The sequence below is a fragment of the Pantherophis guttatus genome, chromosome 2, assembly GCF_059756535.1.
Source record: "Pantherophis guttatus breed Tessera chromosome 2, ASM5975653v1, whole genome shotgun sequence".
NCBI classification, from domain to species: domain Eukaryota; kingdom Metazoa; phylum Chordata; class Lepidosauria; order Squamata; family Colubridae; genus Pantherophis; species Pantherophis guttatus.
This window is the reverse complement of record NC_142064.1, coordinates 204,337,243-204,359,286: the sequence shown is the minus strand read 5'-3', so window position 1 is coordinate 204,359,286 and position 22,044 is coordinate 204,337,243. Positions and strand designations below refer to the sequence as shown.

Genomic DNA, 22,044 nt, shown 5'->3' with positions numbered 1-22,044 from the left:
GAACTAGATAACATTTTCAATGCTGGAAAGAAGTGAGGTTTACTCAGTGTTAACTACCGTATATCAATTCCTCTCTCTTTCTCTCTCTCTGTATATGTATGTATGTGTGTATATGTGTGTATGTATGTATGTATGTATGTATGTATGTATGTATGTATGTGGATAGCCTATCACCCTTCATTTTCTCTTCCAGGACTGTCAGCATAAACTTGTAGCAGGTAGATAAGTTATTCTCTTCAGAGATGAAAGCATTCACGGAATAATCTTAGGAACCCAATAAAGCCGTTTCCCCATCCCTTTGTTCCTCTATGTACAACAAACAAGTTGTGTCTTCCTCTTAACTCCTCTCATGAAGTTCCTTACCAAATTCTTGCTTGCTTTCTCTGCTTGCTCATTCAGTGAGTTTGCTCTCTGGAGGACTGTTTTCCTTAGACGTTCCTTGTAGCTGCCTCACCAAGCAATGCTCCTGTCACATACAATGGGCAAAAAGTTCCACAGGGTGTAGTTAGCAGCAGTTAGCAATCTGTCAGCAGTCTCTTCCCCTTCTAGCTTTTCTTCTTCTTCCTCCGCCTCTCACTTGCCGGATTTGCTTGGCTCTCTCTGTTTATTCACCCAACAAGTCAAAGAGGAGTATGGGACAAAGAGGAATATGCAAATGTTATTCATTTTTTTTCAAAAGTTGCAAATTGTACTATTTGAAACGGAATGACATATGTAGCAGAACAAGCTCACAAAGTTCACGGATGATTGGTACTCTCCTAACAATCTCTGCATATCTGTAGCCTGCATTGAAAAGTAGAAGTGACTTTTGTAAAACTTTCCTTTCTGGCCATCTGGTGGTGGTGCTTCATACATGATCTTCAGTGCAGTTTTCTGAATTGAATTCAGTGAGATTTCCTCTCAAGATAGCACGTATAAGACAGCACCACAAACCATTGGAAATCGGCTATAGATCATTGCATTACAAGAAAATAATGTTTCTAAAAAAATTTTTTTTTGAAATCGTTCGAATATTTTGAAAGAGAGAAGAAACTGATACCTATCGGCCACATCAAAGCTTTCTCTTTACAAGCTGTTTCTGACATTTTTGTCTCATGCATTTAATTCTCCTTACAGAGATAATGAGAAGCATTGCCAGCCTCTTTCTTAGGCTTCAATCAGAGCAGGGCTTTGTTTTATTTAGCTAGGCTGGGATTGCTGCATCTGGGAGATGCATAAAAAAGACAGTGGTGTTTGCACAGCACACACCGAACCACAAATTAGGGGGCTTTGTTGCAGTTGAGTATTTTATCTAAATCCAGCTTGACTTCAGTTATGGTCCATTGAGTTTACAAACCTAGAAAGTTGATGAATGGTTACTAGTCACTGAGAAATGTGTCATATGAACAATATTTCAGTATTGTGTATTCTTGCACAATATTTAGGAGCTATGAAAAAAGCAACTTTCTTGATAGTTTTTGCTTTGAAGTCCTTTCTGTCTGCCTTAAAATACTAACAGAGGCTTTACTAGGCAGGCTGTGTAGTGGTAAAGGTTTCCCTGTCCAGTCTTGTGTCTGACTCGGTGCTCATCTCTGTTTCTTGGCCATCAGAACCAGCATCGTCTGAAGATAATTTCCATGTCATGTGGGCAGCATGAGTATATGCCAAAGGTGCCTGGAATGCTTTGCCTTCCCACCAAAGTGGTACCTATTCATCTACTTGCATTAGCATGCTTTCACTGCTAGGTGCGTACTACAGGTAGTCCTCGACTTACGACCACAACTGAGCCCAAAATTTCGGTTGTTAAGTGAGAATTTCTTAAGTGAGATTTGCCCCTTTTTATGATCTTTCTTGCCACAGTGGTTAAGTGAATCACTGCAGTTGATAAGTTAGTAACCTGGTTGTTAAGTGAATCTGGCTTCTCCATTGATGTTGCTTGTCAGAAGGTCGCAAAAGGTGATCACATGACCTTGGGACACTGTAACGGTCATAAATATGAACCAGTTGCCAAGCAACTGAATTTTGATCACATGATCATGGGACTGCTGCAAAGGTTGTAACTGTGAAAAATGGTCATAAGTCACTTTTTTTCAGTGCCCCTGTAACTTTGAACAGTCACTAAATGAACTATTGTAAGTCAAGGACTACCTGTAGTAATGCCCAACAATCCCCATTTACAAATTACACTCTTAATATAGCTCATCTGATAAACAGTACAGATACTGTATATGCATGCCCAAATGAACCAGCAATAGTGCTCAGTGGCGCTCAGATTACTGTAAATCAAGATTCTTTGGCTCTGACAAAGACTAGAGGGGTAATGCTATCAATCCAAACATTTAACATTTGCAGGAAAATAAAGCTCATATACCATGACTGTCAGAGTTTAGGCAGTGTGACTAGTATTATGAAATAAACCCAGGAGCAAAACACAGCGCACAGAGCCGTTAGATAATTAACAGTGGATTTATCTACAGCTAAATATATACATACTTATACGTGGTAAATACCTTATCATACAGCTACTGACAGAAGGAGAGCAATGAGATACACAATGAGAGAGAACAAGAGGAAAAGGGAGACGCCCTCTAATGGCTTCCCTTATATAGACAGCTTCTTACCCACCTTCTTAAAGTGGCAGTAACCCTGCTGCCTCATTCCCATTGCATCAGCTTACAGTTGCCTCCGCTTACAACCTTCCATCAGCTTACAGCTATAAAATCTACATACCCTGACAATGATATATCAAATGGATGGTAAACTATTAGAATAATTTGCAGACAGATAGATTAGAGGCAATGAGAACTACCTTTGATTGCATTATCTCATCCTACTTTCTTCTCGTGGCATTTCTTATAGTTCCCCTCACTGTCATGTCTTTTCAATGGAAATAACAACACATTTACACAGTACAATTACACAATTAAACAGAATCAGTCTTTCACACACTTTCCATTCCATATAGAAAGAACACAAGTATGTGTGTGTAACCCTAGAACAGCTTTCTCCATTTTAATTCCTCCAGATATTTTTGGTATAATATTCTCATCTGTAAGAGTGGTAAAGCTGCCAGTCCTTGTCTCTCAATTTGTCTAAGACCCTAGCCCAGTGATGGCTAACCTTTTTGCCATCGCGTGCCAGGAGGGGGTGGGGGGTGGGGGAGGTTCCTCTAGGAGTCTCTGGAGGCTGGGGACAACAAAAAAGTCACTTCCTGTCCAATCGGGAGTTGGGAAATGGGCCGTTTCAGGGCTCCGGAGGGCCTCCGAGAGGGTGGGGAAGGTTGTTTTTGCCCTCCCCAGATGCATAGAGAGGATTTGGAGCCAGGTGAGAAAGAAAAACAGGCCTCCTCATCCCAGGCTCTTTGGAGGCAGGAAACAGCCTGTCTACCTACTTCTGGTGGGCCCAGAAGGCCCAAAAATCAGCTGGCCGGTGCACACATTTGCGCCAGAGGTGAGCTGGCATGTCCACTGATATGGCTACGCATGCCACCTGTGGCACGTGTGCCATAGGTTCGCCATGACGTGTGCCATAGGTTCGCCTAACATACCAGAGGCAGAAAAATGCATAGGGAAGTGGATCCTAAATGATATTCAAACAAAGTATTTATAACCCATATTCGAAGTCCCAACACTCGCCCCCATTCTCTGGGATCATGTGATTGTGCTTCAAGGGCTCAGCAATATTTACAGCCATTTGTAGCCCCCAACATTCATGTGGCTGAGTTTTACAACAGATTTGCCTAAAACTGGCATTTACATCTGGTTTTTGGAACAACCAGCCCATAGGGAACCATTGCTTTGCTTAAAGACCATGGCATTCACTTAATGACTATTGCAAAAAAAATCATAAAATCAGGTCAGTCACGTGGATGACCCTATTTATGACTGTCTTGAATTACAACTCTGATGGGCAGGCTCTGTTATAGGATAACTCTAGGGCTATCTGTATCTGCATTGTCCAGAAATACAGTTGGCTGAAAGCATTATAGTCATAATTGAAAGTGATATCGTTAAATATTTAGTTTTACTTTTTTCTGTGTTAAATAATGAGGCAAGTATGAATTTTAATGCTCTGTTATGTTGGTATAACCCATCATTATCCAGTCCAGCTGATCCTGCCTTTCTTTGCTGTATATCCTGATTATTTGTCTGTGCTAAGACTAATGGATGTGAATCGTTTCTCTTTCCCCAAATTTCATGCTACCCTGATATCAACTTGTCCTGTTTTAAAATGTATTCATTTATTTGCTTATTGAGTTATTTTAAAGAATGCTGACAAAAGACAGAAAGGGAAAAAATAGTGTAGAGCACTAGATGCTCGAGGTGAAGATATTTTCTGTTAACTTTTAGTAGCAAGGCTCAAGAGCAAATTTGAGTAAGGCATAAAATGGCTCTGTCAAGGTGTCAGAGTCACATCGGAATTCTTTCTCCAGTTCTTTCCTTTTAAGAAACCACCATTCATAAAGTTGCTAATTGTGTGAATGTTGCCTTGTCTACTTGGGCTTTAGAGTAAGCAATAAATGAATGCTGGGTCATTTTTAAATGAACTGGCATATTTAGAAACTAGGGTGTTTGACACATTGTTCAACTGATCCATCAGATACTATCAGAGAAACACCTACTCTTTGACTATGATCCGTTATTCCAAGAATGCCACATATTAATAGCTGTTTACCTTTTAAAATGGTCATTGTGGTGCCCGTTACCAGCAAGGGCAGCTTGCCCACAGCACTTGTGGAGCACCGCAAACCTTTTGTCCTTGACTACATGTTATAACTGTAGGTTGGCTGTAGATGGACTGTTTAGATCAGGGCTGTCAAACTCCCAGCCCGCAGGCCAGATGCGTAACACACTGGCCATGCCCATGCCCAGTTTAGCAAAGGGAGGGGGAATCACGATACGTCACGTGACGCTGCCGTGATAATGCAAGTTTGACACCTCTGGTTTAAATAGTGTTGGTTTAGCATTGGGAAGATTTAAGCTGAGATTCTGATTTACCTCCCATCTGGTGATATTCAGCAAGTTAATAGCTTGCCTACCTACCTCCCAAGTTTTTGGTGAGGGTGGTGGAAATTCAGTAGGCTGTCACATGTTTGGGTGGGCGGGGGAATTGAATAAAAATAAAATGGTTTCTTATGGTTTTCAGATTAATGGTATTGTTTACCAGTATTGATTATTTGATTTATTTTAATAGTTCGGATAAGGACCAACTCTTTCTGATTTCTTACAACTTTTGTTTTAAAAGCCTTAGTGATTATCTTTGGTAGGATTATTTCTTATTTGACAAGCCTGTAATGTAGCTGAGCTTAGAGCTGCAGTCACCTCTACCTGTGAGTAAGCCTAGCCGAAGTAAGTTGGATTGATTTCTGTGTAAGCATCTTTCCATTTAACAATTCACTTGTTCTCCATAGGAGATAAGGAATTCCATGCAGGCAAATGAGTGGGCAGGTAGCAAGAGACCCATTTCTCCATCATTCCTTGCAATTCTCCTTTGTTTCCATGTTGACAAGAAAAAGAAAATAAATTACTCTACGGATCTGTACTTTGCTCCAGTATTACTAAATAATGGTTTACCACCACCACCAGTTAGCCTCTTAAGAGGTTCATAGAGTAGGAGTCCTTGGTGCTCTCTGAGCTTGGTTGTTTTCTTGCAAACGTTTTATTACCCAAATTATATAATATCATCCGTGCACTGTAATGAAACATCTGGAAGAAAACAACCAAACTCAAGGAACACCAACAACTCCTCACTTCAATCGTGAGTTACAAGTATTCTCCTTTAGAGGTTCACAGATTGCATGTTCATACTGATTTAGGGAAAGTGAGGGCTTCATTTTTTACAGCTCTGAAAATGTAGGTTAGTAGTCTCTTAAAATGCCAATGGGGGGGAGGGGGACAAGGCAAGATATGAATTGCAATTTGAGGCATCAGTTGGGTTTATAGATACACATAGTGCTTGGCATTTCTAGTAGGGCCCCCTTTTTCCCTCTTTTTTTATGATAAATGATACTACTCTACCATCTGCCTGTCTGTCTGTCTATCTGTATCTCTCTCTATTATCTGCCCTGATAAAGACTATTCATTGAAAGCTACCTTCTAAAATTAAGTGAAATAGCAGTTTCATACTGACATCAGTTGTAATCAATATGATATACATGTATAAATAGGGCAGGCCATACATGCCTTATTTGGCATCTTTAAATAATGCTGGGGATGAAAATGACATTGCTGTACTGTTTTGAACTCATTCTGCCAGTGTTGCTGCTGGCTGAGATCTCGGGCTTTGTGACATTTTTATTGTTATAGAGAATCTCTTTGATCTCTGCAACCTTGTTGGGTCTCCCTTCAAAGGAAGCAGCATCCAACTCTGCCCCAATTACTACCTAAATAGAAGACGTACGTGCCTGTTGATTCCCTGGTTAATGGTTCCCAAATGATGCTGGCAAAGCTAATTGAACTGCCACTCGGCTAGTGAGGGACAAGTTGCATACTGCCTGAAAACCCATTGCTTATGAATTCTCTCTTGTTGTGATCTTGTGGCTTTTAGTTTATGGAAGCAGATTTAATTGCAGATGGGCAGAAATGAATTTACACTTTGTTCAGATTGTAAATGGCATCTCCTTATCTGCTTAGGTCAACATTATCCAACCTGTGTATCCTCCAGAATGCTGAACTTGGGTATGGGAATGCTAACTCCCACAATTCTCTACCCAGGCAGGCTATATCTGACGTGCATCCAGGTGAAGACGCGGTTTGACCAATGTTTGTCTAAGAAGAGTTAAAACTTGGGATATTCTTATCAGCCATCAGAATTATGCAAGGGGTTCAGGATTCTTTTGATTTGCATACTAACTGAATGGGATCAAATCCGCACAAAAGCAGCTGGCAAGAGAAATATTGTGTTAAAAATGGGGCTGTAGGAAAAAAAACCCTTGCAGTTGGGTGGTGGCTCAGAAAGTTGCTGACTGCTCCATTCTGAGTCGGTCCCTTCCCCTCTCCCTCTTACTCCCATGATCCAGAGAGCAAAGTGTGTGGCTCTCCCTATCCTTCCCAGAGCAAGTAGACCAAAACATATAGCCGGTGCAGTACGGGGGTTAAAAAGAATTCCAGAAACACTGTTTTGCATGTTTTCCTTGCCAGTATTAAAAAAAAAAGATATCAATAAGCTCAACAGAGTGGAGGCTGTTTTGAACTCAGTGGCACCTACCTCTGAATAAACATGGGCTGGATGATGCCAGTAGGACTTTTGGCTATTTCTAAGCCTAACTAGCTAGGAATGGATTGTCTCAGAATTGTTCTGATATTGCTACTTTTGAATGTGACCTGGTTAGACTTTTTTCAGCCCAAGAGCAAAAATCACCTCTTGACAAGAAACAAATTCATGCTTACAGTGACATGTTTCTAGCAAAAGTAGGAAGCATCAGTTCTGACATTGCACTGAACTGATGGCTACAACAGGCACATATTTCTCTTGTATATATATGTCTTTCTCACTTACATAGATGCAGCATCACCTCAGGGCATTCAGAATAGCAGCTCCGCTATATCGCTATACTTTGCCTGAACCCAGCCTTCCCCTGCATGAGCCAGATTCAGAGGTCTAACAGGACAGATTTAGCCTGGAGCAGGTTTTCCCATCCCTGTCCCAGAAGGGATCTTCCCAATAGGTTCTTGTGAAAACATTCAGCAATAGTCATCTTCATGAAGCAGGCCAACATCAGAGGGAGAGATGAAAAGTGAGGCCATGTCACAGTAGGGCATGTCAAATTTTTCAACTTTCAAATTCCAAACATTAGGGGTACTCAAAAGTTGTGCCATGCCTTGGGGATTGTAAAGATTTTTGGTTACTTCAATGTAATTTAGATATAACTGCATAAATATCATAATTTTTTAACATTTTATTTGTTTCATTTCGTCATAGCGTTGTTGAGAGATCAATGTCTCTGAACTATTTTCCAGTGGTTGCCTCACTTCATCAGGTTGCTGAAGAAGGAGAAGCCAGGAGGAACTTTTAAATTTTAAATTACTCAAGAGCAAACTCGATTTCATTGAGGGCCACATCATGTTTGTGTTTGATGTCAGGGGGCCGGAGTGGGCATGGTCAGCTCGATGTGACTTGTGTCGGGGGCGCCTATGGTGGCCCAAGTGCTCTGCCAGTGGAAATGGGCTCCTGAGCTCCATTTGCAGCTGCAACAGCCTCCTGTAACCCCTCTGCCAGTGAAAACGGAGCTCTGTTTTTACTGGCAGAGGCACTGCAAGCCAGTCCTTCGCTGTTTCCAGGGCGACCCCATGGGCCAGATCTAAGAACCCCGTGGGCCGGATCTGGGCCCCGGGCCTTGAGTTTGACACCCCTGCCCTAGAGCACCTTTGCATAAAAGTAGGGAAAAGGTGTTTTAATTCTGTTCTGAAATAATCTGTGAGTTTAGGTCAGAAATTAAACAAACTCATTGGATTCATGTTAGAACTGGATGACTTTTTGAAACATAGACTAGACCAGTGATGGCTAACCTTTTCCAGACTGAGTGCCCAAAGCATGCGCGTATGCCCGAACCCCCAAAATGCAATGTGCACATGGCCCCCACGCATGCTCCCTGCCCTCGCTTGTGCCTGCCCCCAAACGCCTCCCACCCCCCGTGCATGCGCGGCAGAGACCAAAAGACCAGCTGCCTGGTGAGAGACATGCACACATGCGTGGCGGAGCTGAACTGGGGCAACAGCTTGCGTGCCATCAGAATGGCGTGCTACCTCCGGCATGCCTGCCATAGGTTCGCCATCACAGGACTAGACTACAAGTTAGTGTCCGTTTAATCACTAACTTGTAGTCAGGACCAGCAATCTGGTCATTAAACAACACTGCTAAGTGAAACAGTAACTGCGATTACAAATCTTACTTCAGTTGCCTTTGCTTTATTTACAGATTTAAGAAGAACATAAATGTTAGGACTCACCACAAAGTTGCTTCTTCATTGCTGTTGTAATTGCGAATGATCCTGAGACGAGGCAGTCACTATCCAAGCATTACTTTTTGGGGAATTTCAGCCCCAATTCTCTTTGCCAGTTTTACTGAGTCTTGTCTGCCTAGCAGGTGGTAGGGATCAGGAAAAAAAAACAAACCAGTATATTCAGACTTGCAGCATTGTCCCATAAATTCATCGCCACGATGCTTGTGGTCCTCCTCCAACTTTGCCACAATGTGGATCCTTGAATATACCGCAGCTACCTTTCCATCCAATAGCAAATTTTGTGGCTGGCCATAAACAGTCAGTTTCTTCACCCACAGCCCTGTGCCTGACCCAGCACTTTATGTGGGGATGGCTTGGAGTCTCTATGCTTTGTTTTATAAAAGCAATCATAGTGCCGAGACAAGGATATTCTTGTATGTGTGCATGCACATTACCAAAAGCCCTAGCAGGGCTCGCCTTGCCAATGACTTTCCCCTTATTGGCCTGGTCATAGATTGCTGGTTCAAAGCATCAACATTTTACCCGGGGCTTGCTGGATGCATTTAGCGAGATTGCAGACTTGGGAGATGTAATGAAATGCAATGAAAAGCTCCAGCTGAGCCCTTCTACTATAGCCCCCCAGAGTAAAATCTTGGACTGCACGAGGGATGGAGGATGGAAGCATCATTCTTTTAGAAGCCCGAGAAAGAAGAAGGTGGGGAAGAGGATTGATTGCTTGTTTGTTTGATTGATTGATTGATTCAGGAAATTTGGAATTACTCTGATTTGGTATTGTTACACCAGTCAGTCTGCTGCTCTGGTTCTATTCGGGGAGAGCAATCTTTTTCACCAAGGCAGAGGGGGCGACAGGCAATGCATTCCTCTTTCCTTAAATTTTTGCCCATTTTTTTCTTTGCATGTCTGTTTCCTTTCCACTCAACATTATCTTTTGCACTTAAAATCTTGGACAATTCCCTCAAGCTTCCATGGTTCCTTTCTTTCTTATTTGGACTCACTGCACCAAGATTCCCTGCGTAGCTCCTAGGCAAAGCTAATGCCGCTTGCTTGCTTGCTTGTTTGCTTGCTGTGCTCTTGGCACACTAAAGAGATTCATCTCTGTAAGGAATCTTAAAAGTATATAGATTTCACCTCAGACCAGGACCTGCAGTATGTTATTTGTTGTTTTTTCTTTAGAAGAATGAGCCCAGTTTACTAGGCGGCAGTTCAAATGTAAGGTCATTTGTTGCACTGCACTTAACGCAAGTTTAAAAAGTTGAAAAATTGTTTAAGGTGAGAGGTCAGAGGTTGATATTGAGCTGTCCAAGCTGCCAGAGAAATGCAGAATTTTTTTCACACAGAAACTTTTGTTCAGACTATGATAGCTGGCTTCTTTGGGTCTTAAATTTACCTTCCATTGGGGATGCCAACTTGCGTGAAAGGCCATGTTGCTTCTCGATAAAGTAAAAATAATGACATAGTGAAAAAAGAAGTTTTTGGCTGTGTGAAATGAAGAGACTGTGCTGTACATCTGCTGTGTCTGCACCTTTCAGAGAAAAATATCTGCATATCCCACTCTGGTTTCTATTTGACATTGTACTTCCTTGCTTAAGTTAGTCCATAAATTAAATTTTATATTGGGTGGAAGGTTCAGTATGTTGAGAATTCAATTTCACTGGAAAGATAGTTTTGGAAGAAATGGCTCGTGTCTGGTGATATTGCAGAAACTGGGAGCTCACTGAAATTTCCAGTTGTTGAGAAGTGCACTTGCAACGTCCTGTATAACTCCTTGTTCATCTCTTCTGATTAGGACAATGCTTTGCAAACTAAATGAATTTGTGCAGGTCCTTTGCATTGTCTTGACAGCTCTGTATATTTATTTTGGATGTTTTTATTGTTTTTATAGTTTTGGAATTGTAAGCCACTCAGAGTCATTTGAGATGAGTGGTTATAGAGATTGAATAAAAAATGAAGTGAATAAATAAATATGAGATATATCTGGATTATATCACCATTCATGCTATTAAAATGACGTAATTCCAGCAATAAGAATCATAAAATGGTAAGAGCTGGAAGGGAGCTTAAAGATAGCCTAATTCAGTCTAACCAATGGAGGAATCCATTACTGCAGCATCCATGACAAATAGATTTTGATACTTCCAGCAAAGGACAGTCCATCCCCTTTCCATGAAACCTCTTCCATTGTTCAACAGTTCTTACTATTAAGAATTTCCTCTGGTGTCCAATCAAAATCTGTATCCCTGTATTATTTTGCACCCATTGGTCCTGCTTCTGCCTTTGGCTTGTTCTCCGTTCATTGTTCCATATCTTGGGATAGTCCAAACCAAGTTGGAACAAGGAACTGTTTTCATATACTTTTTTTAAAAAAAATTGTTTACTTATTTATTCATTGATAAAAATGGATGGGAGGGAAATTATCATAATCGCCAACAAATAAAACATATATTGAAGGCCTCAGGTTGGGGAAGTCTGGTTTAGGAATTGGTTAACAAAATTATTTTACGTGCACATCCTAAAATCTTGGCAGAAAGAGCTTTTGTCCTCACAGGAGAATTTTGACCCTTTGAGAAAGCTTATATGTACTATCTATTTAAAAGGAGAAAATGTTTTAATATTTTATTATACAATGCCTAGAGCTGCTCCCTGAGGGAGATGGGCAGTTCAAAAATGTGAAAAATAAATAAATAAAAAATAAACAGATGTGGCAGTATAGCTATGATATTTTAAATATGTGAGGCCACAACTGGACATTTATCACAATTAACTGAAGGGATAACATAGATTCTTGACACAGTGCATTTCTGGCATGGAAGAATTCATTCTAATCATAATACATATATTCTTTTATGTGAGGGGTAGAGATGTAATATCTCAGATAATGTCCTGCTGAACGGCCATCGATTTAAGCCCTATAAACTTGACACAGCATCCCAGCCAAATTAATGGCATGAAAAAACAAGAAAGATTGGCATGTGCTTCAGATGTGCTAGATCCCTCCTCTCGGAAATGTTTGTGTTCACAAAGGGAAAGGGGAGACAGGCTTATTCACTGAATTGAGGATACGGTAAATTTTTGGGCTGTAGAGAACTGCTAGATCAGCTGAAAAGGCTAGAACGGAAACTGGGAGAATCCTAAGCAGATCTTTCCTTCAGATGAATCTGTGTGTGAAGTGACGTTCTGTTGTGTCACCGCACTTAGGCCATGCCTAGAGGAATCTGTAGATAATTGCATTTGGCTATTTGCATCTGGGTTAAAAATATTCAGGGATAGATTGCAGGTTATTTTCTGGAAGAACTTTTTTATCAACTCACTTCTCCTGGGGAAAAGGGGGTTCAAAGCAAAATAAAGAAAGGTTGTTTAAGGTCTTCCGTACCAATGGTTTTCAAAAAAAATTCCACTATCATTCCACTATCATTTCTCATTCTCCCACAAATTTGTTGCAAACTCCAAATCTAACATATTTTTAAAAGTGCCCAACGGAGGAAAGGAAGCTGCTCAGGAAATGTTTTGAAATGGAGAAATGGCAAGGAGGAAAAGGGTTACAGGGAAACTCTTGTGAAAGATGCTTTTATACTCAAAGAAAGGAGATGGGGTCTCGCTTGACTTGCATTAGCACATATAGCAAGGTCTATGATGCTGCACATTAAGGTTTGGTATTCTGAAAGCCAGTATACCCAATCATGGTTGCACTGCTAAGGCAATTCCATTTTGTGTGCGTGTGTGCGCTCTTCGTTGTGAGAATTGTGATGAGTTGCAGCTGTGCACATTTCAGAAATATTTCAGAAGTGCTTTGGGCTCTACCTGAGTATAAAACCTGCCTGCTATTAATTAAAGGAGTCATGTCTTGGTATGTGTGTGGGGGGGGAGGGTTGCATGAGCTGCACAGTTCTGCATAATGAGGCTGGGTTTAATTAGTGGCAAAGAAATTCTGCAGTTACACGAGGACCAAAGTTCTTCCAGACCACTTTGGAATTATTCACAGCCCTGATGAGAATAGTATTTTATACAAAGTGACAACTTTCACAAGGAATCATTTTGAGTCCGTAGTCCTATGGGCTCTTAGTGCTATAATGTTAGATACTATCAAAATGAATTATCCACACATAATAAAGTATGTGTGAATAATTCAGCCTCCAACATCAGCACCACGGAAAATGGATAGGATAGGAGGAAGGTGATTTGGAAGCTCCAACCTCCCAACATTGAAAAGAAAAAGCATGTCTCAAAATGTATTTAAAAAAAAACCAAAGGAGCAAGAAAGTGTAGGCCGTTGGTGCAGTTGTGGGAATGTCTGAAGTCACTTGGTGCACCATCAGGTCAATCCCAAATTTCTTCTTCCTGGCTTCAGATTTTACTTTATGCAGTGGTAGCTTCAAACTCAACTGTCCTGAAACTCATTGAGTTTGGTTACTCAAGTGGATTTTGATGTGAAAATTTTGTCCTGGTACTCATTGTTTGTTTGGTGCTCAATGCACAAGCTAGAACTTTCTGTGTCGGCTGCCTTGTGATTCATTCCATTATTCCTTATGGGAAAAATTTGTTTGGTACTCATTGTTCTTGGTACTCATTGCACCTCCTGGAACCAATTAACGATGAGTAGCAAAGTACCACTGTATTGTCTGCTGTCTGATCCTTTGTAAGCAAAAATGCCAAAGATTGGACTCAGACCTTCCGATTACAGAGCATTTACACCAACATTGAGCTATTATCTGTCTCTTCCTACGCATCCTAGAGTTATCTAGCCTCTAATAGTACCATAAGTTCAGCAGTTGACAACATTCAGAAAGCTTGGATGACCTGAAAAAAAAACAAAGAAGGGTTGGGCTTGGTTAGTTCTTGGAATGGGAGTGTCAGCTTTGGAAGCCATATTAGGGCAGAAGCTTCAATGCTGCCACCTTCCCATGTGTGGGAAAGTAGGAGAGGGGGTTAGTAGACATAATAGCCTTCTTCCTGTCGTTCAAGGTCAGGGCGATTCAGCATCTGGAGAAGGAGTGGTCAGGGGGCTGGATCGGGATGGAACGGATGTTGATTGGAGCATGTGACTGACTGGATGGAAAAGGGGATGGTTTTGGGAGCTTTGACTTACCGAAGGAAAACCCGGGCTTTTCAGATTCGGGTTTCCCCAGATGTGCCAGTTTGCCTATTCTAGTAAAGAGAACTTTGGAAAATGCTTGCTTCCGCGTCTTTACTTGGAGTTGGGGTTTTTCTGGAATGCTGACAGGGAGATTACAAGGATATCTCAGAGATGAAGAGATCCAGAAAGAAGGCAGTTATGGATGAAAAGGGCAACCCACTATCGAATGTTTATCAAAATGCAGGAATATTTCTATAATTTCAGTAAACCATGGGCATAGCTTAAAGCCTATATCCATGGGGAATTGAAAATTGAAGATTCTGCCTCTGCCGTTAGTTCCTTATGTAGCTTGAAGGTTGTCTGCCTCAGTCTTCCATCCCTAAAGTAGGAATAATACTGATCTATTGTATTTTTTTCTAAAGACTAGTGAGATGAAGAAGATGGTGTACTTGAAAGAGTACAACATTATTGTTATTAGTCATGGACTGGATTATAAATTAAAAGGCTACAATTTAGTCAATTTTTACAGATTTCAATATTTGCATAAGAAACTCAATGTTGTTTGAACAGAACTAAATGCCCAAGCAGACCATTATGAAAGTATAGAATGGGAAGGAAACAAGGAAGGGGATGGAATTACAGGTAGTCCTCACTTGGTGACCATTTGAAGTTCTGACCTCCCACCCAAAAGCTACTTACAACCAGTTCAGGAATTCCAGCAGCAGCCAGTTTCAAGCAAAAAAATGACTTGCCATATGACTACTATATTCGCTTGACAACTGCTGCAAAAAAAGATAATAAAATCGAGTTGGTCACATAGGTGCCTCATGACTTATGGCAGAAATTCCATGCTCCATTGCAGTCATAAGTTGAGGACTACCTGTACTGTACTAGAATTCAGTGGTGAGAAATCCAAGACTGTAAAATACCAAGTCTTATTTCATCTCTCAGATTTTGTATAAGGCAGCAAACATCGTAAACTCTCCCAAATAATGCAGAGTAATCATTGACCTAGAAGACATCAAAGACAGATAGCTTTAAGATCATTGTGTTTTTCTTTGAGATTACCTCAGATAATTGTCTTCTTTCTTCTCCACCCTCTCTCTCATTTCAGAACCTTCTAAGAGCGGTACAAAGAATAGCATGGCAGAGGTCCTGCCTAGAGATGGGCAGTGCTAGGGAGACAGAGGCCCTGCAGTTGCTGAACCAAGAAGCTGTCCCTGAAGATGCTGACAAGCCCATCACCAGCTCACCTTGTGATTGTAAAAAAAACAGCTGCCTCCAAAACGTCAGCTGTGCAAGCGGAGATTTCACCATGAGGAACTGCTGTGTAAATGAACTTGGCACCAAAGACAGCAGCCAAAAAGTTGCCATGGTGGATAACCCAAATCAGAAAGAGAAGGCTCAAGCTGTGGATCCAAAGTCTTCTGTAGATCTAGTTGCTGCTGCTGCTGAGCCCCCCCTTCTAAAAAACACAGGTGTTGGAGGAACTCCCCCAGAAGCAAAAGGAGAAGCTGCAGCTTGCCACGAGTGGAAACAGAACAGTAAGCAGGATGAGAGGATGGAGGAGATCTCAAATAGCACAGTGACCATCTGCAGCTCTCTGGGAAAAAAAGTTAGCCCTGTTGCCGGAGAAGCATGTAGGCATCTCCCAACAGAGCCCTGCCTCAAAGGACCCAATAAAGACTCATCCAGCACACCAACCTCCCTGAAACATGTTGCATTTTTTGAACCCACCACAGGCAAAGCTAAGGAGGAATGTAGCCAAATAAAAACAGTTCATTCCAAGATGGGTTCAACACTTCCTGCATGCCTGCAAAACACAAGTCAAGGGCAGCCTCTTGCCTCTAAAGGAGATAAATCACACATCAGCAGTGAAGCTATGGAATACGGGAAAGAAGATTCCAGAAGTCTCTTTGGGTCAGACGCTATGAAGGAGTCTATTCTGGAACCCTCTAAAGCTGAAACCACCTCAGAGAGGTCAGCCAAGCCTGTTGCGGCAAAGAATCCTTTGAGTGATACTGAGGAAACAAGGTTCCCTGTTGCAGAAACTCACCCACCTGGAAGCTCCAATAAAGTGCCAGATGTCCTTGTCACCAGCATTTCTTATGAAGTCAAACATCAAGGCACATCAGGTGAATTAGAATCAAGCCCAGTTGAATCCATGGAAGAGAAAACAGGGCACAGGGAAGCAACAATCTCCAGTTGCAAAAGTCAGGACCAAGCTCATGGGAAAAAGGTGGAGATGATTAGCAGAGCTACAAGTGAGGAACATGCAACCAATGAGGAGATGACATCTGTAGGACATCTTGCCCAGACCTGCATATTGGAAGTCACGCCTCCCCAGCATGATGCTGGAACTCAGGTTGATAATCGGGTATCTTTGGTGTCTGTAGCCATCAGCCCTATTAATCCACCTGATGGCTCTTCAGCTTTCCCATTTCATACAAGAGGTTTAGGGACTTCTCTGAAGAGTCCTGGTCCAGAGGAGAAACCCACAAAAAGGGATGTGGAGATGCAAGTGTCCATCCCAGTGGAGACCAGGTCAGTGGCCACGGGACCTATGACTCCGGTAACCAAATCCCCTCAATCATCCTATCCTGAAGTGCACATTAAGAGTGCAGAGGAAGAGACATCGGAGCCAATACGGGAGGTCAGCTGGGATGAAAAGGGGATGACATGGGAAGTATATGGAGCCTCCATGGAGGTAGAAGTGCTGGGAATGGCCATACAGAAGCATCTGGAGAAGCAGATCGAAGAACATGGTCGGCAGATGGTGATGACTCCCCAGAGTACCCGCTCCAGTTCTGTCAAGGCTGCCTCACGCAAGGGTGAGATCAAGAGGCAGCCCAGTGTGTTCAGGGCGCTCCTACAGAATGTACGACGGCCGCGCTGCTGCTCTCGTGGAGGCCCCGCTGTGGAGTGAAATGTGTTCTTGTCATTTTCTTGGGTTTTTATTGTAGCTGGAAAATGCAAATATTATGTAGTTTCTCAGGCAAGGGGGGAGGGAATGATCCCTTTTTAATATTTTAAAACTGTAATGTTATGGCACCTCTATCTACTGCTCTTCAAGTGGCATATTTTAAAAATGTTGGCAAAGTACTGAACTATAAGCTTGATAAGTTTGGCTGGAGAGCTTGGAGCCCCGCCCCGTGATAGGTGTTTTCATATACACCTGAAGAACTTACACATTCCTGAGAGCAGCACTTATACCTGCTGCTTACACCCCGAGTGCAATTTTCATGCTGGTTGTGTAATCTCCACAATGACAAAATACAAAGGTCTCAACAACCTATTTACTATAGGATGGAGATCATCTTTGGGATTTTGCTGCCCAATTGATACAGCCCTCTGATAGCCCACGCTTGTCATTTTAAAATAATCACACGATCACACTGAGATCTCTGAAAACAAAGTCATCCAAGATATAAGGGAATGGCCATCTTTAAGTATTTGGGATCCTCCACAAACAGAAGAAGCTACAGTATCTATTTAAATGAAGCACGTTTTAAAACAACCACTGTGGTTTTAACCACTCCAGAATCTTTCTTGGTTCTGTTGCTGAACCACTGAAAGACCAGTGACAGTGACACCTGGTTCACCCAGATAAGTAGACCCATGTGCATGTAGGTTGCTCCAGTTGGAGGTCTCCTAATGCTATTGTCAGAAATTCTTATTTCCTTCCTTAGCAGATGGTAGTTGTTGTAGGGAGTGGTGGTAGTAAGAAAAAGGCAGTAGTAATTAATAAAATAGTAGGCATAGTTTTCTGGATTCTTCCTCCTGTAACCCGGAGGCTGCCATTATTTGATTCCATAACAGTCTGTGAATGCAGCAAAGTAGGAGCCACAACTAAACATTGTCTGTTACATATAAATCCACTTAACACACACGTTGGATCTTTTAGCATGCCAGAAACATGCTTTTCACAGCTGTTAATGGTTAAGCTTTCTGGCTCTCCCTAGGAGTAACTCAGATGGGAAAGTGCTTTTCTAAAGAGAATGGAGCATGAGTGGAATGCTTACCATAAATGTATCATATTTTGCAACTTCTTTGATCCAAAGAAACCGAATCTGGGGGCACATAAATGCAAATCTCAAGTTCTAAGCTGCTTGGAAATAACCTTATATTTCTTAGAGCACATGTTGAATGGTCCAGCATCATATTTTCAATGCAAACATACTTCGCCTAATTCCTAAATCACTGGGGCTATCCCTTTCCCTAATACAAAAATAAACTCCTTTCTGATTTTAAATATATTTATCCATTTAGCATCAAATTCATTCCCACCTTTCTGTTTACAATATTCAAGCACTTGGGGTGACTTGCAGTTTAAAACTGCAGAATATTAAACGTAATAAAATCCACGCAATTAAGCTCAAACTCAATTTTACTTAAATCAATTAGCTGTTGGAAAACTGACAGACAACAATGTTTTTTTCCCCCGTTTATGGTTTTCTCTGGGAGTCCTATAATAGAAGGCCCCCTCCCATCTGCCTGAGAGAGAGCTTCTCCTGCTAATGTAACTAACAGGGCGGGTTCAAAGCCGGAGAGGCAGTTCTTGATGATTAGCTATGGAAGCCAGAGAAAGGCATTGAGTAGCACCTTTACCACATAATAATAATAATAATAATAATAATAATAATAATAATAATAATAATAATAATAATAATAATATGTTTTGTTTCATAGAGGATCAAGACTTAGTTCTTAGTGAATCAGTGCTCTATCAAGGCTTGGTCCCAGTTTCTTTGCCATCAGTGATTTTCTTTGATAAGCGTGCACATATTTCTCAAATGCAATTGCTCTCTGCAAAGCTGTCTCCATCCTTTGGAAACCTTTTTTTTTCTGTACCCTCCGATGAGGATAGCATGATAAGGAGGGGGCTGCTTAGGAGACAGTCCCTGAGTCTGCTTTTAGGCTAAGCAGAACAAGCTTATTTAGTGTTGTAAGCACCGTGCATACTGAGTATTTTCTCATGTGCCATTTTTTAAAAAATGATTGATGGGGTAAGGACCAGCAGCCTTACTTCCTAAATTACTGGCAGCCATGCTGTTTCACCCCATAGATCCAAAACAGGACCTTTGTTTTGCTACAACAAACTTGCACGGCTGTGCTTGTGAAGTATGACTTCTTTGATATAGCTTGGAAAGATCGAACTCTTGAAGTCTTTGGAGATAATGTTGAGGGCGTTAGAGTAGCTTTAGAGCTGTACAGCTGATTGGGAAGTTTTCACAATATAATGCAGAATGTCAACTCTTAAGACCTCTGAAGATCTATTTTCTTCACAATCCCCCATCCTTTAGGAACTAAGGCCAAGCCAAAAATTATACTCTAATAATTGGGAGTAAAAACATGTATATGCTGAATACTTGCCCTCTCTGCTCTTCAGTTTGTGGTTTGTCAAAGGCCTCCCATCTTCAGCCTTCCTTGATCACATCTCATCTAGCTTATTAGATGACCATCCCCATCAGCTTAGCCACACTGATAACAGGTAATAGGACTTGTGAACCAATACATCTAGAAGCTCTTTTCAAAAATGGTTTAGGAAAGCAAAACACAGTAACATTGTAGAAGAAGCTATGGCTACTGCGCTCATTTATTTGTCCATTCCACACAGACAAATTTCCTTCCTATCATGGTATTTTGCTTGCCAGTAACATTCCTCCACATCATCTCATATATCCAGGAAGTAATCCAGTGGAACAATTTCAAGCAAATCACCCAATTCATGAAGTATGATTCACATCTAGGGATGTGCATCACTTTGGATCTGAAACAAAAATGGTGATCCGTAGTTGGCAGGGCCCACATGCCACACCTGTGGTGTCACCTTGCATCTTTTCTGGGTTTGCATAGTGGCCATACAATACTAGAAAAACATGGCTGAGTTGAGGCATTTAGGCCGACTCTAAAGCACCTTCCTGCATATTATTGATGACTCCTTAAAACATATTTTCCTTGGTTACCATACAGTACAAGCCCAGACCAAAGATGCAACTGCTTTAAGAAGGGACTTTAAAGAAGTATAGTGTTCATGCCCACATCTACTTTTTTAAAAAAAAATTGACCAAAACTTTACACATAGTTTCTTTTTGTGTGCAGACATTACCTTAGTATGAGTATGGGTTTACATTGTGTTTGTTTTGCACAGAAGGGCAATTTAGAACAGGCGTGTCCAACTTTTGCCCCTCAGGTTGCCCCTCCATGCAGCCATGGACAGCTACTAATGCAGCCTCTAAAACTAAAGGAAGTTTGTTATTGATATACATTAACTATGTTATATATTTTATATGCAGCCCAAGATAATTCTCTTCACTGCAGTCCAGGCAAACTAAAAGGTCAGACATGCCTGATTTAGAGTGATAGTTCAAAAGAAACTGAGCTATTCCTAAGGCGAAAGAAAAATGTAGGCAAAATATTTAATCACCCTTGGTCTGCATAGTATCAATAGCCTCCTCAGGCCCAAGGTCTGTGCCTCTTGCAAGTCAAAACTTTATAGCCTAGATATTGAATTGATGGTGGGTTCTCTCTATGGGCTTAGCCCCTTTGCAGCATAAATGGCTGGCAAGCATCGCTGAGGCCCATAGATGTTGTTTTAGACCCCACGCCAGTGTCCTGAGACCACCAACCAATCCATTTGCCTGAGAAACTAATCCTTGGGAAGAATTCATGTCTTGTGTGCAAATGGGCGGCTTGATGTGCATCTTGTGTGCACTTGAATGCATGTACATATGTATCTTTGCCTCTTTGCAGTCTACACTGTTTTCTTTATAGAACAAAGAGGTCCATTGCCACCTGAAAATTGGCAAGTATTATATTCCGGATTTTTTTCCCCAAAGGGTTTGTGTGGGCTGAAATATTTTATTCATATGTGTCAGGATATGGGGGCTTAAAAATTGTTGTTTACTCTGGACCAAATTCTTGTTTTTTCTCGATGTTGCTGTTCCTCTTTTTTATCTCCTTCATTTTTCTTCTGTTATTAATATTCGTACTGGGGATTTGGGATTTTGTACTTTTCCCGTAAGTAATATAATTTGAGCAGAGCTGTGTCTGAGAGAAATAACTGATAAATTGAAATGAGGATGGTAATGTGGGGAAGACCCAGTTTATTTTTTTCTTTATGATGGTAGTTTTCTAGACAGCTACATCAACTATTGTTTCAAAGGAGCTTCCAATGGGAAATATAGTGCCAAAAATCTATTTTTAATTGAGTAGAAGAATACTATTCTAACTTTTGTCAGAAAATAACATTTTCATTTTCACTTACTATTGTGATTTTTTTTTCCTGTCTGGGCTGTGCTACTTAGCTGTTGTTAAAAGGAAAAAGTGAACAAATCAAGTTTGCTCTTCATGAAAAGTACGCAAAGTTCTTCTGCTGAAATTTTCTTCTTCAGGAAGTCCTGCCATGAAAAAAAGGGGAACACTGACCATTATACTCTGAATGGAGATGAACTCTTTGAGTCTAGATAATGGAGGGTATGCCCCCAAAGGAAAGACTTTCTGTATCTCTTTACAGTTGACAAGATGCAGCACCCATTCATTTATTCAAGACTGAATGGATTGGCTCCTTCCTTCCTTCCTTCCTTCCTTCCTTCCTTCCTTCCTTCCTTCCTTCCTTTCATCCATCCATCCATCCATCCATCCATCCATCCATCCATCCTTCCCTACTTATCTACCTACCTAAAAAATATCTGTTTGTTTTGCAGTGTTACATGGTTAATGAGTCCTACTTGAACTCCTGGTTGGAGTGTAAAAATCTCTTCACCGAACCCTCAAAAACCAGGCTGCATTGTGTTCCCATGATGCAAGGGTGTATTTCCTTCTGATGATTGGGAAAAAGCTTTCTGAATGTTGGCTTTTCTCCAGACAATGAAAATTAACTCATTTACAGAGGGTTTTTTTTTGTTGGGGGGCGGGGGGGAATTCATCTCTAAGTAGCTTTTAAAACCTTTGTAAACAATGCAAGCCTATGAATGGTTTGGCTGTCTGCTATCCTGCACAAGAGAAAGAGAATCTATGTCAGGTTTCTCCA

General features: G+C 41.3%; 1 protein-coding gene across 4 annotated transcripts in view; it reads left to right on the top strand.

Annotated features, from left to right (window-relative positions):
* The window catches only part of GPRIN1 (G protein regulated inducer of neurite outgrowth 1), a 71,773-nt gene extending 53,505 nt beyond the window's left edge, over window positions 1-18,268 (top strand). For all 4 annotated transcript variants that reach the window (XM_087887556.1, XM_087887555.1, XM_087887554.1 and 1 more), the window contains one exon: window positions 15,127-18,268. In XM_087887556.1, coding sequence (XP_087743682.1) covers window positions 15,178-16,938 — 1,761 coding nt within the window. In that variant the 5' untranslated portion in view covers window positions 15,127-15,177 and the 3' untranslated portion in view covers window positions 16,939-18,268. The remainder of the gene's footprint in view (window positions 1-15,126) is intronic.
* Window positions 18,269-22,044: the final 3,776 nt, after the last annotated feature.